The following is a 17,733-nucleotide window of genomic DNA, read 5'->3' as shown; positions in this document are numbered from 1 at the left end:
CGGCCGCTTGGTCTGATGGGCAGTCTTTCAGGTAGCAGTCAAGCACTCACCCACTGTGCCGCCATGCTATGCCTAGCTGGGCCAGACCAAAGAATAAAAAGAAAAAACTAAACTCAGTGTCATAGAGTCATTTCTGACTCATAGATACCTTATAGGACAGAGTGGAACTGCTCCTGGTGGTATACTGGGTTCTGTGCTGGATGACTAACCGCAAGGTTAGTCGTTCTAAACCACCAGCAGCTCCACAGAGAAAGATGAGACGTTCTGGGCCCATCAAGATTATAGCGCCCAGACAAGGGAGATGGGAATGTAAATGGAATGGGGGTGGGGCCATGTTCTTGAAAGCTCATCGCCCAGCAGTGGAAGGAATGCATGCATTTATTACAGTTGATGGAGGCTCCAACCTGGGAAATGGCACAGTAGACACAAGCCAAGGCCCGTGAAAGAGTTGGGGGAGACACTGTGGGTAGAGAAGATTTCGTCGACAAGGACAGTATTCACCAGCTCCTTCAAGAATCAAGTATTGGCTCAGTACCGGGCCGTTTGGCCTTTGCGTTAGAGCAAGGGGCAGTCTCTTACCGCTGAGCTCTCAGTAGCATATGACTCAGTCTGACTCACCCTCCAGTCGCCTCCCAGCCTCCTCACAGGCTCCACAGTCCTTGCTAATTCAAATTCTGCTTCCTTCCAAGTCCACTTAGAGACCAATTTCCCTCAAGCCTTCCTGGCACATTGGCTTTTTAAATCTTCTCTCTTTGGGTCCTCATAAACTTGCAAGGGCAGTCCTACCTTGTCCTCGGTGTTGACTCGATGGTGGTGAGTTTGAGATATATGTGATACAAATATATAGTTTCTTAAGCAGAGCCTTGGCAAGACTCCGGACGGCCTCAGACCAGCCAACCCCACTGTCGTGGCACGGATTCCAACTGATAGTTACCCTATATATAAAAGCCCTGGTGGGGTAGTGAGGATGCCTATGACTGCAATGAAAAAGGTCAGCAGTGGAGACAGGCCAGGATTTCTACTCTCATACAGTTAGTCTCACCTGACACTCGGATGGGCAGTTCTACTCTGTCCTATAGGGTCACTATGAGTTGGCTTCAACTAGGTGGCAGTCAGTTAGAGCAACTCTACACAGGGTTTCTAACTCCCCCAAACTCAAATTCGCTGCCACTCAGCCGACATTGACTCACAGTGTCCCCCAAAAGTTAGGGTAGAACTGCTCCTGTGGATTTCTGAGACTTTACAGGAGTAGAAAGCCTCACTTTCCTTCCTCCGAGCAGGTCGTGGTTTTGAACTGCTAACCTTGCTAATAGCAACCCAACCCGCATCCACGACGCAGCGGAAGAGGCCTTCAACTATGAACAGGATCATGATGTGATTTATTAGGTGCAGCACAGGCCCTAGAATTCAGTGTTTCAAACCCCACCCAACGCTTCCTGCAAGTCAACTAAGGCACAAAAGGAGGCTGATGCACTGGGAGAAGCCCATAGCAAAAGGGCCCAGCAGGGTGTCTGTGACTTGCTGAGAGCCCTGGGGGACCAAGGGGTAGTTCATTATTCATGAAGCCCCAGTGCCAAGGGCAGTCGCTCAGCCAAATAGGCAGCACCGCCCTCTCAGGGGAGGCAAACTCCGGAGGCTTAAGATCTCTCTGAAAGTCGCTAGGAGGACACGAGAAAATGACATTCTCTGTCCTCACGAAAAAGAAGGAAAAGGCGCAGGTGTCATTGCAAATGACCTTAGTGTGGCCTACTGTCCCGCCAGCAAAAAATAGCTACGCCGCCGAGTTAAACGGGTGCAGAAGAAGAGCCGCAGGCACGCAATGCACCGAGAGCAACGAGGCGGGCAGTCACAACCATGCCACCATGATGGCGCTAAAGCGCCCCCGCGAAGGCTACTCCGGCCAGCGGAGTCTTAAAGAACAGCAAAAGCAGGAGAGGCCCCCGGCGGCTGGCCCCATTGCCCCCTTCCGTCCCCAGTGCCCCCTTCCCTCCCCGCCCCGCGGGATCCGCTCCCTGCCCGCTCGCCCCGCCCGCAGTGGGCGGGACCCGGGCAGCGGCGCGATGACGTCACGTGCGTCGGGACGCCCGGCGCGTCGTCCGGCGCGGACCCGGGCCGGCCGAGGCGGCTTGGCTTCGCTACGTGAGGCGCGCTGTCTGTGTTCGCTCTTCGCCCTTCGACCCGTCGGGTGTCCGCGGCCCGCTATGGTGCTGCCGGCCCGCCCCGCGAGGCCCCGCTGAGTGCTGGTGCGGCGGCGATCGCGCCTCGGGGTCACCATGCCCACCCGTGAGTGGCCGCCGAGGCTCGGGCCGGCGGGGGTCGTTGGGAGGCGGCGGCCGGCCGGCTGGGCGCGCCCTCGGAGGGTCGTCCGCGGGAGGGCGGCCGGGGGAGCCGGGGCGGGCGGGGAACCGCCAGGAAGTGGCCGCCGTCTGCCCGGCTGCTTTCGTTTCGGCTTCGCTTTCTCTGGGCGGGCGGCGTGCGCCCCATTTCACGGAAGGGGAAACTGAGGCCCCAGCTCTGGCCGCCTGGCTGTTAAGGGGCAGAGCCGGTGGCTACGTGGCCCCGTGGTCGGACTTTAAAAGGGCAGGCCCTGGCGCAGGGGCTCGCCGCTGCTCAGCTTTCCGGGGCTTCGGGGGAAATGCCTGGCGGCGCGGTGGGTCCCAGTGCCGCCCCCGGGCCCATGTCGAAGAGCGTCCGCTGGAGTCTCAGTGCAGCTCGGGGGGGGGGGGGCGGGGGGAGGGAGGGCGGTGCCGAGTGAGCCAGTGCTCCCCAGTGGGGGCAGTGGTGGTCTCTGTCCCGAGTGCATCCGCAGAGGTCCCAGTGCTGTTCCTGAGGGGGTGCGCCCCCCCACCTCCGTGGTCCTACTGCCGCTGGAGGTGGTTGTGAGCGGTGTCCCAATGTGTCCTCGGGGATCCCAGGGTGATCCCAGAGGGTGGGGTTGGGGAGGTGGGGGACCAGTGAGTCTCCAGAAGTCCCAGTTCTTCCTTCCTCAGGTGGCCCCAGTGCTGCCCTGGGGCGGCTCCCCAAACTCTCCTGTAGGCTTGACCCTCTGGTTCCTGGTGGTTGAAGAATGTGCCCTTTGGGGATCTAATGAGGCACGCTGAGTGGGACTCCAGGGCCACCTGTGTAGATTCACGCGGGCAGGTGGGTTCCTCCCCAGACCTGTGGACTGATTCTCTGGAGCTTGTCTAACAAGCGCTCCAAGGGTTAGAGACGGACCCCAAAGTTTAGAAGGTACTGGGCCAGGGTACCCACTCTTGCTGGATCATGGGCAAAGGAGGTGCAACAGTTCCACTAGTGACCCGTTTTCAGATGACCCAGATAGACAGCAGTGTGACTTTGAACCAGCGTACCAAGTGGATGTGTGCAAGCTAGGCAAACTCCGCGTGACCTGACCCGGAAGCGCCTTGGTGATCCCAGAGCCTCTTCTTGATTTGAAGTGGAATTAGGAGTCCCTTGTGGAAGCTTTCAGCCCTAGTAAGTAGGTTCCCAGTCAGCCTGATTTGTGGTGAACTCCTTTATCTCATTGCCCTTATTTTTGTAGACATACAGCCTTGGACTTATTTGGGGATATTAGGAAGAGTGTGTAATGCTCTGGAGATCAAGATTGCTTTGAACTCCTCCTCCTTGTGTGGGCAGGGTGAACTTGTATCCTCATAGTTACCATCTAGTAAATGGGTCAAGCGTTTCTATTTTCATGTCATTTATCGAAAGTGGAAATTCAGATGTCATCACCATCGTCAAGATGGCTCTAAATTCATGTTTGCATTCTCCATTGCAAAGTTGAGGAGGTCAACAACGGTACAAATTAATCTTTTCCTTTCTGATAAAGCAGAGCAGATGGGGAGTTGAGGTGTCAGATGAAATGTAAGGATACAAAGGCAATCTAAGCATCCTAGAAGACTTTTATTTTTAATGAACTATGTTCCAGGGCCATCTGATTTTACGGAGTGACTATAGGAAGGGAGGTTTCTCTGTAAATGTGTCTTTTCCTCTGCACAGTAGTTGATCTGGTGCCAAATGTGGGTTTCATGCCTGAACTGGACAGGCCAGGTCCCTGTTAGGTTTGTCTGACTGTCGCCATCATTGCTGGTCTCGGTCAGGTACGTGTTCTGTGGCTGAATGACAGTCTGCTTTGGATGGATGCCAGCAGTGTTCATGTTGCCTTTTCCCTCCCGTGGAGGCCGGCGTTGCCAACATGGCTGGGGCAGTGCAGTGGCGAGGCGCTTACCTGTCAGAAATTTGGCACACCAAATGGCACGCCAAATATATTTCCAGTATATCCCAAGAAGCAGGAATTACAGAATTATTACTTACTTCAGGACTGTTTATGGAGAAAGATAGAGCTTTCTACTCCAGTATATAGTTGCTGTCCCAGAAAGTTGGGGGGCACTTCTACCTCATCCTATAGGGCAACGCTTCTCAACCTGTGGGTTGTGACCTCTTTGGGGGTGTCAAATGAACCTTTCACAGGGGTCGCCTTAAGACCATATTTCTGATGGTCTTAGGAACAGAGACACTGCTCCTCTATCTGTCCAGGCGCGTCCTCTCACCTGTAGATATGCCCACATATAGGGTCACCAGAACATGAGGAACTGTATGAAAGATTGAGAACCACTGCTATCACTATGAGTCGGCATTGAGTGAGTTAAGATTATTTTAAAGAAGAAACTGCTCTTTAAGCAGAGGCTTTGCTTTGTTGTGGTGTTTCAAGGTCAGCTGAGGTACTAGTCTCATTTATGAGCTCGGCCAGTTAATCCATCAGGATTTAAGCTATATAGAAGCAGTGCTTTGCTGCAAAGTGAACCACCTGGAAATTATCTCTAGGGTCTTTCAGTATCTAAATTTCAGAAGGCCTGTATCTGACTATTGTGGTTTTGAACATTATTTGCTAATTTACAGTTTGGCTCCTCAGTCCTTGAAACTGTTGGTGTAAGTAGAACCCAGGCAAGTCAAACACTGCCCACCTGCAGAAGCATCCTTCTCCTGCCAGCTTCCTTGGAGTTCACTTGGACATCATGGACTCTTTCTGGGAAAATGACTCCCTAGCAGGAAGCTGGGGCCCAGGTTTGTGACCCTGTCATTCTGTATTTGGTCTGTGGTCTGCAGCTATCTGAAGGCTCTGATTTTAAAGCTGTGGTCGGTCTGGTTTTTCAAACCTAGAATTCACTACCTTGTTCCTCAAAAGGCCTATTTCATCCTCTCTTGAGGTGACCAAAAGAAAGACACCTTTTGATCTGGAAGATTTTCAAGCCCTGTGCCAGAATTCACATTGCACTGACGGTTGAAGCAGTTGTTGTATCAAGATAGTAGAAGGCTGAGACCAGAGGAGTTTCAGTGATCTGACTGAAATCACGCATGGAGCAGCGAGGACTTGAACAGCAAAGCGATCAGGCCCCTGTAGTAAGCAGTAAGCACAGTGAGCATAGGAGATGTATATTTTTCTATAGCACTAAGTTCATAATAGTTTAGCTTCTCTCCCCCTGGAGTTAAACTATGATGAATGTAAGCTTGGCCCAAACTTAATCATACTGTGAGCGTACCAGAAAGAGGAGCATTTTGTTTCTCCTTCTGTACTGTTCTGGATGCTAACTAGCTAACTGGATGTTAAATAGATGCTAACTAGCTAACTGGATGTTAAATAGATGCTAACTAGCTAACTGGATGTTAAATAGATGCTAACTAGCTAACTGGATAACTGGATGTTAAATAGATGCTAACTAGCTAACTGGATGTTAAATAGATGCTAACTAGCTAACTGGATAACTGAATGCTAAATAGATGCTGACTAGCTGACTGGATAACTGGATGTTAAATAGATGCTAACTAGCTAACTGGATAACTGGATGTTAAATAGATGCTAACTAGCTAACTGGATGTTAAATAGATGCTAACTTGCTAACTGGATAACTGGATATTAAATAGATGCTAACAAGCTAACTGGATAACTGGATGTTAAATAGAGACAGGCTAAACTTTGCTGTAGCCTGTGTTTATGCTCTTTAGTTTACAAGCAACTTGCCTCCAAGCAGATCCAGTCAAACGTACTCCCGTTTTGTTATGTGAAAAGTTGCTTCACGACTGTGAGGCCTAGAAACTGAGGCACCACTACTGTGTTTGAAACCAACTTGTACGTGACGGAAGAATTCCGCTCGCCATGTCAGGTTAATTTTCCTGTTTGTAGGTACTCAGACCACCCTTTAGATCTGGAGGTGTTCCCGCTCGCTTTCAGCGTTTCTCTTGGTTTGTATCTGTGGTTCCTACTGTCTTCACATTTAGATGTTGCCATTGCGATCTTGGCCGATTTGTTCTGCTGTGGCAACATGGCCCTTCTGTGTTTGTTTGCTTTGCCTGTGATCAGGAGGGGGTGATGCGGAATTTGTTTTCAGTCCCATCTTTTGAAAGCAAGGCAGAATGTGAATGGATGGTGAAGACGTGCTGGTTGAGATGCGTTCGGTTAGCAATCCATTGTCAGACCATTTAGGAACATGGGCCCTGGGCACTCTGATGGATGAGCTAGAAGCAGACTGTGTTGATGCAGACTTGTGTTTTCTGGGACTCTCTATCCCCCAGCCAGTGCTTGTGTAGCAGGTCAAGTGGCAGCAGAAGAGCCTTCTCTCCACAGTCTCCTTTTGGCTCTGTTGCTGCCCAGGTCTCCCTTTCCGTCGAACCCACGAAGGCTCCTGGGAACGTAACCACCAGTTACAGTTGAATGAATTCCAACCCTGAGAAACCCGTGTGGGTCAGAGTAGAACTGTGCTCCATTGGGTTTTCACTGGCTGATTTTATTTCTGAAGTAGATTACCAGCCCTTTATTCTGAGGGACCTCTGGGTGTATTTGAACCACCAGATTAACCTATTAGGTATTGAATGTATTAATTGTTGGTACCACCAGGGCCTTGTCTAAGGGACTTAGTCCTTAGACTAAGGAAGGGTTTGCTGTGTCATACGACGAAGCATTTAACTTAGCATTCTATTAACCCATAGATCACACGCACACTTGCAGCAGCTTTCTATTTTTAGCCATATTGACAGCTTCCAGTTTACCGAGTATTTTAAACAAATGATAAAGATATATTGTCGTTGTTATATGAATTCACCGAGTATTGGTTTTATGCCAGGCAGTGTGCTTTGTGCATTGCAGGCGGCATCTTATTTAAATCTCCCATTTTGAGGGAGGTACTCTTTGACTTATTTTATCAATTGAGAGAAAACTTCGAGGAAGAAGTTAAGTAACATACCTCAAGACAGGAAGTGGTATTTTCTCCTCTTTTTTTTTTCTCCCCTGATTGTGGGATTTATTAGGGAAGTGAAGAGGTTCCAGGTAAGGATTTGAAATGATAAGGATGCAGTTCTTTTGTAGGCAGAGCCTTTTCTCAGCCATACCAACAGGGTCCTCAGTCGCTCAGCCTTCTGATCCTCTGGTCTCTGCCTTAACTTGAGCAAGTGTTTCATAGTTCCTTTAGAGTTACTAAGTGACTCTGAAAGCCAGTCTCCTACCCAAAGGCACCCAGCCTTCTTGGTTCCATGAGCTGAGAAGCTGTCACCATCTCTTGCTCTCAGTACAGCTACATCTGGTGTTCCTGCTTTTGTTACCACTTCTCTACAAACAGATCTCAGGCGCACTCTGCTTCTGGCTCCTCGTTCTTGGTTCCTCTTTTAAAAAAAAACACTTTTCCTCCTCTTTTTAAGCTTCCAGTTACCCCCTTCCCCCCAAAAAAAAATTAGACAGCAGGAAGTGGGAGTGTGGGATTGGAGCTACACTGGTGGGACTTAGAAGTCCCAGTTCTTTCTTCAGTACTCCAGTTCACAGTCATCAGATCCTGTCAGTTTCCTTTACCACTTGTCACCTGTGATTAGCACTGTGCCCAAGTCATGGCAGGTGCTTGATCAGTGCGGGGCATCTCAACAGCAGGAGGTCATGCATTCCACACTATCAGGAAGGGCAGGGTCTGGGAAGTCATTTGTTGGTCAGCACTCTAGTGATGCTTCTACTTGCTGATTCAGTACTTTCCCTTCTGGGACAACATCCTTTGGACAAAGTTTTTCTGTACAAACATTAACTGCCAGTAATGTTTAGAATCATGAAAACCTAGAAAGGATGGTATCCCAAATGGGGAAGTGGTGGGAGTTCAGCATGGAAGAGCCTTCCAGTGGGGTTTTCAGCAGCCGTTAAGCATGCTCCTTCCAAACGTTTTCCATGGTCGGAGCACATGGACAAGACACGGTAGGTGAAAAGGAAGCTGCCTGACCTCGGGTCAGATGTGGAATCGTGAACTGTCACCATCCAACTCTGTTGGATTATAAATTCTTTTAACACCTTCTCTGTAATTTATGATTTCCAGGTATTCATAATATCATGATCAGTCAGTTTCTGTAGTTATCATATACTAATTATGTAACCATAAAAATGTTTTAAAATATCTTTATAGCTTTTAGCATGACTTTTCCAATTTTTTCAACAACATGAACTAGATTGTACCAAACTGGTTCTTCCTTCAGCCCATAAAAAGAATTTGAGTCATTGGTCAAATAGGGCTGATTGTACTCGTATGCAGTGGTTGCTATGAGTCAGGGCACGTAGTGGTGAAGGAGGCTTGGTGTCACAGTGGTTAGAAGCTCAGCTGCCTGCTGAAATTTCAGTGGTTTGAACCCACCCAGAGCTCCCTGGGAGGATGCTGTGACAGTTGACTTCCAAAGATGGCAGCCTTGGAAACCCTAGGGGGCAGTGGTGCTCTGTACGGTAGGGGTCCGCAGCTGCCCTACAGCAGTGGCTTGAGTTTCAGGTTTGCTTGAGAGCTAGGAGGCAGAACATTAGCTCTCTGATCTGCTAGGAAATGGTAGCACTGTCAGTGACTTGGAGCCAGAGTGGGTGGACTTAGCTGTTCCTTAACAGGAATGCAAATAATACGTACGACATTCTACATATCAATCGTAGGTTTTGTGAGTTTTTTGGGGGGTGGGGTGGGGGTGGGGGAGAATGAAATAATTATGGCATTATTAAGCAGTAGTTTCCATCATGAAAATGCAGGCTAAGATGAATCATCCTGTGTGGGTTTGGTTTATTGAATTTTGTAGGATTTTTTTTAATGAGTGTGCACTGCAGAGTGAGCACAATTCTAAGGGCGTAGGATCACAACATGAGTGTTTTCCTGTGATGAATATGTCAGAGCTGTCACAGAGCTCTCATCCGTTGTGCTTGCCAGATTCGTTCAGTTCTTGAGATGAGCCAGCTCGTGCATATGCTCTAAAGCAAGCAGGAGCTAATATGATTTTCCTCTCTCCGTGTATGCGGCTACATTCCCCCTCTGCTGTCCGTCTGTCTGCAGCTGTTATGAGATAGTGCGGCTCTCATTCTTCTTAAAGAAGGACCCACTGCGCTGGGTGGTGATTTATTTATTTGTTTATTTTAACAATATTCCTCTGAATCCTGAGCTTGTTTTGTTCTAAAGGGAAGCCTTAAGCCTTTTGGTCTGCAGTCTTATGCAGTGCTCTGTCTGCGGAATGCCATTGTTCCTGCTGCCTTCTGTTCCCAGTTGGTAAGTTCTTCAACAGCACCTTTGTCTTCTGTCACTTGAACTTGGTGGGGGGGGGGGGGTGCTGCTACAGTGGTTTTCTGGATGATGTCAAGCATTCTTCACACTAGCGGCTATTTAATTGGCTCCTTTGGTTGGCTGTCTTGGCAGTTTGCTGCAGAGTTTTCTGTGCTATGGCTGCACTTACCTGTAAGTGGTTCTCACCTCCTGCCTGGCAGAGAAAATGAAAGGTGAGGTGTCTACTTTGATATTGTCAATTCCTGAGGCCTTGGAAATATGGCAAAAAACATGGCCATCGGAAGAGTAGTCCCTTTGTGACATCTGACAGTCAAGGGATTTATTTAATGGATGTTAAAAGTATTGTTACTAGTCTAGGGCTGTTTGGGTAAACGCAGTCTGTGATTGTGCTTTAGAGGAGAACATTTCATGAGAATCAGCAAGTTGTCAGGATCAAAATGTTGGAGAAGAGATTAAGAGACACTGGAATTTCTGGTCTCCAACTTTTGGAAACCCTCTTATGCTTGGCTCTTAGGTCATTATTCTACCATTGACCACACTAAGCTGCAGATGGACGTTTGCAGAAGGGCGGGCACTACAGACGAATGCACAACAGCTAGGATTGGGGTTTGTTCGGTTTTTTAAAATCCCAAAATGCTCTGTAATTTACTCTTGCAAGAGATTGATTATTTTCATAGGAGTAAGATGGTTTTCTACTGATCATAATTTTCAAGATTAAATGAAGTCCTTTTTTTTTTTTTTTTTTACTGTTTTTAGCAATAAAATATACTACATGTGTATAGATTCCAGGGTGCCCTCCCTTAGAGTACCGTACCACAGAACGTTTTTTTCATTTTATCACTAATAGGCTTTACCTTTAACTTGAGGAAAATTTAGGAATACATTGAAGTTGTCCGATGTCTTCAGAGTTGGTTTATGAGCCATGTAAGACTACTGATTTCAAAATATCAGTTTGCCTTCTTAGGTAAATGTAGGATTAAATGTAAGGTTAACGATTAATGTAAGATTATAGTATGTATTTATAGCAGATTAAAATAGTACATGAACAATTCAGGTGTCTGGGGTGATTTTACTGTTCCTAAAATCTCATATGCACACTAAGTCCATGCAAACCGTGTAGAATGTTAGGTTTTAGTTGGAAGTTGGGCGAGTGTTATGCTAAGCACTGATGGGTTGCATTAGTAGAGCAGCTTTTTTCTGCTTCCCTGGAGCTTTCACTCAGCTAGACCTCGTAGGCAAGTCCTTTTTTTGGCTCTCTTCAAGATGGATAGCGAGAGACATAAAATAGACTGCCTATTTAGACGTTGTTGCTGTTAGGTACCAGCACATTGGTTCTGACTCACAGGGACTGTGGACAGAGCTAAGCACTGCACGGTCCTGCGCCATCCTCACAGTTGTTTCATGCTTGAGCTCATGGCTGCAGCCGCTGTGTCCATCCATCTCCCGAGGGCCTTCTTTCTCACCGACCACCTTCGTTACCACGCACGGTGCCTGTCTCTGGGGGCTGGTCTCGTCTGACACATATGCAGAGGAAGTGAGAGTTTGTCTAGCTGTCCTTGGCTGAGTGAGTATTCTGCTGTTCCTCTTTCAAGACAGATTGTTTATCCTTCTAGCATTCCATGGAATAGTGGGTATTCTTTGCCAGCACCTTAATTCAAAGGCATCCGTTCTTTTTGTGTCTTCCTTATTCGTGGTCCAGCTTCTACATCCATATGAGGCAATTGAAAATCCCCGTGCTTGAGTTAGGTTCCCCTTTGCTCTCAGGTGAGGTCTTTGCACCTTACCATTTGCAAGAGGTCTCGGCATCCGATTTGCCCAGTGCAGTAGGTCATTTTATCTCAACTGCTGTCTCCGTGTACATGATTGCAGGTTCAAGTCAAACGAAACCCTGACAGCTTTCACTTTTCTGCATTCATCATGATGGTGCTAACTGGTCCACTTGTGAGTAGTTTTGTCTTCTTTGTGTTAAGGAACAACCCATACTGAACAGGGAAGTGTATAATCTTTACTATGTGCCTTGAGCCCTCCTTACTTTCAGCGGTCAAAGTTGTATCACAGGTTGTTACTGAGTCTCCAATCCTGATGCCATATTTTTCTGAGCCTGACTTTCACAGTCACCGCCATCTTCCCTTTTGGTTTTGTAACTTGGTCTTCTCACATTTCATTTAATGTTTTACTTTCTCTTCGGTGCTGCCCTTTGAAATCTTTCCATTTAGCTTTTTTGCTTTATTTTTTCCTTTTGTTTTAGCTCTACTGTACAAAAGTAAGTTTTAGAATCTCGTCTGACATCCTTTGTTGTCCTTTTTTCTTTTCCTTTCTTTTTAAATCCCCTTTTGCTTTCTCCACGTTTGATGTCCGTGATGTCATCCTATAATTTGTCTAGTCTTGGTCATTAGTGCGCAGTGTGACAAATCTCTTCTTGAGATGGTCTCTAAATTCAGATATGGGGTATAATCAAGGTCATACTTTGGCTCTGGTCCCTTGCTTTAATCGTCCTCAGCTTCAACTTAAACTTGCGTATGAGCAATTGATGTTTTCCTCAGTTGGCCCCTGGCTTAGTTTTGATCAGTGATATTGAGCCCCTCAATCTTCGCTTTTCATAGGTACAGTAATCGGACTCCTGTATATTCCATCTGGTGATGTCTGCTTGTATAGTTGCTCTCTGTTGAAGAAAACATTTGCAATAAGCAGGTCATTGGTCTTGTCCATTTTTATCTCTCCTGTCAGTTTTGTCAAGGTCATATTTTTTACTGCTGAACAATCTTTGTTTCCAACTTTCACTTTTCAGTCACTGTACTTACCATTGCAGTGTGACAGTCTTGTTACTGGGTTTGATTGCGGCCTACCTTTTTGGGTGCTATTGAATCAAGAAATGCAGTTGTCTTAATTCAAATTAAAACCTTTAACATATGGCGTAGATGCTGTGGGTGTTGTGAAATCTATAAGAAGAATCAATGCTGTCAGTATATTAAATTTATTCTTAAAATAATTTGCGGTGTTGCAAACACTCCCACAGATTTAACACTTTTGTTACTCTATGAGTAATAAGGACATTTTTTTTTAATTGTTGAAAATTTAGGTACTTTAGAGCTGTTTGGAGCTGTGCCTGAAATAACTCTTACCCTCCTTGTGAATATGAAGAAGATTTGTAATTAAAAGCAACCAAACCATCCTAATTAGTCTTTCATTGTCTGCTGGTCATTATTTATGCTTATGAAGGTATTAGATCAATAAATTGGCAGAAATTATATTTACTACAATTATCTTTTAAACTGAGCTCTCCTCTCGCCAACCCTTTTAATTTCCTACCCAGGTTTTCATTGTGGACTGTACAGTTGCTCAGAATACTCAATTGTAACCTTAGTATTTCCAATAAATATTAAGGTCACAATTGGTATACAGGAGGAAAGTAAGGATCTTTAGGAAGCAACTTCAGGAATATAAGGAGCCCCTGTGGTGGTATGGGTTAAGTATTGGGCTGCTAACCGCAAGGTCAGTATTTCAAGTCTTTATCAGTCAGTTCATGGGAGAACGATGAGGCTGTCTTGCGCCTGTAAAGATTGACAGCTTGGAATGTGTAAGGAACATTCTTTACTGTCCTGTAGGAGTGCTGTGAGTTGGGATCAGTGTGATGGCAGTGTGTTTGTTTTGGGTTTTTGTGGTTATGTTTGTTTTAATTAATACGGAAGGAATTGGTTTGTATGTTCATTGGCCACTCCCAAGAGTTGCCTGGACAAACTCCAAATGTGAGTTCCCAGATGTCCTCTCTTTCCTTCTCCCTGCATAGTATATATGTCCAGAAGTTTACAGTATGAGCATTTGTGATGTGCAGAGGTCAGTAACATTAAGTAAGCACATGTATCATGCGGTGTCCCCACCACCACTGCATTTCTGAAGGTTCTGTATGACTCCAAACAAACCCAGAGTCTCCTGGGAGCTGGCCCTATGTCTGTGCCACTGCACCCCCTGGTAAGCACACACAGTGCCCACTGGTAGGTATTTCATCAAAGTGAGATTGTACAGTATTTGGTCCTTTTGTGTCTTGACTTTTTTTCACTCAGTAGAATGCTTGCAAGGAAGATGCACCCATATTGGAATTTCACTTCTCTTTTTGGCTGGATAATTGTGCATTGTGTGCCTGCACCACAGCTGTGTACCCATCCAACTTTCAGTGCATACCTGGGTGACTCCCCCTGGAGCTGGTGTGAGTGGGGACGGTAGTGTACCCAGGTGCCCTTGTCTGTGTCTCTCAGAGTCCCTGATGCCACGCCTCCTGGCTATCTGCTTCCTAGCGGAATTGATTCCCCCAGATTTTGACTCAGTGGGATTCATACTTTGCTAAATATGAGGAGACTTGCTAAAATTAAAAGTAGTGAGTGCAATGATTCTGCAATTCCGGTTCTTGGTCACCTTGTAATTGTAAAGATATTTTTATCTGGATTTTTAAGCTTAGCCCAGCCCAACTGCCATTGAGTCAACTCTGACTCATAGTCACCCTTAGGACAGCGCGTAGGTGCTTCATGAGTTCCCAAGGCTGCAGACGTTTAACCGCAGTTGGCGGCCATGTTGTTCTCCTGGGTTGGACCCACCCATCTTTCCATTAGCAGTTGAGCACTTTATCTACGTGTTACCTAGACTCCTTGAATTTGGAAATATGCACAATATATTTATAGGTGTAAACATTTGGTAAGTGTCCAGTATCTTCCAAATTCTGATTATGGGCATTTTAATATGTAGCAGGGAAAGTTAACCCAACCGGTCCACTCACTCAAATTGTAATAAAGCAAAAACTTCCCACCTATTGTTACTGAGCAAAAATGGGCCAGGAGTCAAAGCTGACCATTTTCAAAATACATTTTTAAAATACAGGTCTGGGAGCAGCCTTTTCCTTGATCTCCGGGGGAGACTCGCAGACAGAAACCCTAAGTGCACAGTTCTGTGCTGTTGCAAGCTGGTGCCCAGGGCAGCCACCAGTCCTTTTGCTTTTGTGAAGGCACCAAACTCTACCCCCCTATACATGGTGACGCAGCAGGTTGTGTGTTAACCAAAGGGTTGGTGGTTCAAATATAGCTACCCCTAGGAAAAAAGATGAAGCCCGCTGCTTCTCCAAAGATTGACTGCTTTGGAAACTGACGCAGTTCTGCCCTGCCCTGTAGGGTCGCTGTGAGTCGGAATGGATGGATAACACTGGAGTTTGGCGGGGGGTGGGGTGAGGGGGGGGGTTGGAGGTAGCAATACGGAGCCCTGGAGGTGGTGCTGTGGGTTAGACATCAGCCTGAAAACCACAAGGCCAGCAGTTCAAATCCACCAGCAACTCCATGGGATGAAGATGAGGCTACCTGTTGTGCAAAGATTGACAGCCTCAGAAACTTCACGGAGCGGCTCCTCTGTGGCCTGTAGGGTCGAGATGAGTGGGAGCTGGCTCTGATGGTAGCGGAGTTTGGGGTTACCCGAGGCAGCTGCATTGGCGAGCACTATGTGCTAGTGACTTTCTCTAGAGGTTTTTACCAGCCTGGCAGAGGCTCTTCTGTGGCTCTCCAATGCATGCTCTGAATTCTTTGGGCCTTCGTAGTGTCAAGGAGCCAGGGTAGAAAGGAAGAGAATTTCCTGAAGTGGAGCATTTTGTTACGTGACATGTTCTTGAGGAGGGTGTCACTTCTCCCTTCTTCACCATCTGACTTGTACCTCTTTTTCTGTACGTTTAGAGAACTAGAAGTGACCATTGTAGACTTTTGGCAGCTGTGAAATATCTTGATTATGTTGCTTGATTCTCCAATTCAAATTATGTTTTAAAAATTTTTTAAAGGAGACAGATTTAAAAAGGCAGTGTGCGATATAAGCAGGCTCCATCACTTTTGGCTATGCGACCCTTGACCCATGACTTTCACCTATGTGTCTAAGTGTGTTGAATGTAGGTTAAATGCATCAAAATGGCTGGCAACTGACTGGTGGGAGTAGGATTTTTGGAGGGTAGAGCAAGCCCTGTAGCCATTTTATCAAGTCTCTTGATTTTTTATTGTGAGCATGCATACACACACACACACACACGCACATACACATGCTAGGGTAAGTCAAAAGGTGTTGTTACAACATCATCAAAACTTATTAAGTAGACATGGGATGCTATTGCATGTCCACATGCCCTCTGCCTGGGTGTATATCCTTCCAAAGTCGATGCTCCCGTCTCCCGGAGCATTCCCCTGAGCGTTTAGTGCTGTCAAAATGGCAGTGTGGGCATCCTCAGAGGCGCACATCACGCTGCTTTCATATGTTCTCTGAGTCCACGGAGCAGAAAAGAGTTTGCAGGGGCAAGATCAGGACAGCGGGGATGCATGCGGTCAGGTGTCCCAATGAAGTTCTCAGAGGATGGCTTTTCCTACCCTGAGGAGTGAGCTGGCGCGTTGTCACGGGGAAAGTAGGTCCTCAGCAAGACACTCCTAACTTTTTCTCACCAATGCACTTTTCAGTCTTCATAACATGACTCCTAATAAGCCCATGTGACCGCCCCGGGTGCCGTATCTATTTAGAAAATCTAGAGAGCATGCCCTCAGAATCATAACCTCTGAGCTGACGTCTCTGCCTTTTGTTGAACTGGCCCAGCAGTTCCCCTCGGAAACCACTGTTTGGATTGGACCTTTTTCAGGAAGGCGCCCTCAGGAGACCGAGCCATGCGTGACCGAGGGAGCTTGTCTGCAGCCACCCCTTGACCACAGAGACAGCTTTCACCACATTTTGTTTGGAATCAACCAGCGCACGTACTGGAAGCCCAGTAGCAATACTTTTTTACTTAATATATAAATGCATTTCTATCTCATACAAGCACAAATACAGAAATAGCTGCTCAACCTATATTGTTCATTTTGTCTTACGTAAACTTCTCAGGTCTTTCCAAGGCATCTGGGAAAATGTCAAGCTTTTTCCTTTTTCCACTTCTGCAAATTGGAACCACCACGTTCAGGTGTATTCCAAAGACGAATAAAAGGCTATTATTGTCAGCCACGGTTTGAACTTGGAGCATTCATCTGGTGTTAGTATTAAGTGTTTTCTTTTCCAAGAGCTTCAGTAGACTTGCTTGTCACCTGCATGACAAGTTAATTCTTCTGGGGGAGGGACCAGGGGTATCAAAGCCTAGAAATGAGTAAAAACCAAACCCACAAAAATATTGAGGTAACAACCACCTGCTTAGTGTCTTTGCCCCAGTGCAGTGTGGGAAGGACGCTGCTGACAATCACCAGGGCTTCCCGTGGGCTCCGGTTACTAAGCAGGTCCTCTGATTTACAAAGGACTCAGTAGTTAGGTAGACCCCCTGCGGAGAGGCCATTCCCACTCCTGTGACCCCACGACTGCATTCTGCATTGGAGGGTGGCTGAGGCTGGGAATCCTTCTAAAAGCAGACTGCTTCATCGTTCTCCAGTGGAGCAACTGCTGGGTTCCATCAGCCAGTCTTCCTGTTGGCAACCCAGTCACGCTTCACACACGTGCCATGCCACCAGGGCCCTTTCGGTTTAACTGTAGCCAGTGAAAGGGGTTTTTAAAGAGTCAGCGCCGATGGCACGGCAGTGAGCGCGAGGGTGGTGGTTGCTGTTTGAGACTGACTTAGCAAGTCGTCCCTCCACCCCCCGCCCCCGCTTTTATTATTATTTTTAATCTGAGTGACTAACACATTCAGCCGCTAACTGAAAGGTTAGAGACTGGAGTCTATTGCGAGGTGTCTCAGAAGATCTGAAGGCCATCATTGAAGACCCTGTGAGCACAGCCTTCTCTGATACATGTAGGGCCACCATCAGTTGAGCCCACATGAGATGGCATTTGGAGGGTGGGGATCTTTCTCTGAGTAATTAAAAGTTCAAATTCTGCAGAACAGCAATTTCACATTTTTGACATTTAACTTGTTGAAGTCTTTGTTGATCTGCTTTACTGTAATTGGCATATTTTCTAATGCCAGCAGTTACAGTCTCGTCTGCTTTGTAGGCCATTCACATGATTTTTATTTGCGCATTTCACACTCAAGACAATTAAGGACCAGCAATGAGAGGGTTTTGCCAAAATATGATCATTTGCTTTACATGCCACGGAAGCCTTTCTCTGAAGCCCCCTGCACAGTGTTATGCGCTCACAAATAACTGCATAGTTTGGCCCCTCTCTCCTGAGTGCGTCTGCACACCTCGGCCCGGCAGTTCTT

General features: G+C 46.9%; 1 protein-coding gene across 1 annotated transcript in view; it reads left to right on the top strand.

Moving 5' to 3' along the window:
• The first annotated feature begins 2,090 nt into the window (after positions 1-2,090).
• Positions 2,091-17,733, top strand: part of EFR3A (EFR3 homolog A) — a 78,329-nt gene continuing 62,686 nt past the window's right edge. The window contains exon 1 of the mRNA XM_075549250.1: positions 2,091-2,283. Within this exon, the coding sequence (XP_075405365.1) occupies positions 2,274-2,283 (10 nt within the window). The 5' untranslated portion in view covers positions 2,091-2,273. The remainder of the gene's footprint in view (positions 2,284-17,733) is intronic.

This window comes from Tenrec ecaudatus, chromosome 5 (assembly GCF_050624435.1).
Source record: "Tenrec ecaudatus isolate mTenEca1 chromosome 5, mTenEca1.hap1, whole genome shotgun sequence".
In the NCBI taxonomy this organism is placed as follows: domain Eukaryota; kingdom Metazoa; phylum Chordata; class Mammalia; order Afrosoricida; family Tenrecidae; genus Tenrec; species Tenrec ecaudatus.
This window is presented reverse-complemented; position numbering and strand designations above follow the sequence as displayed.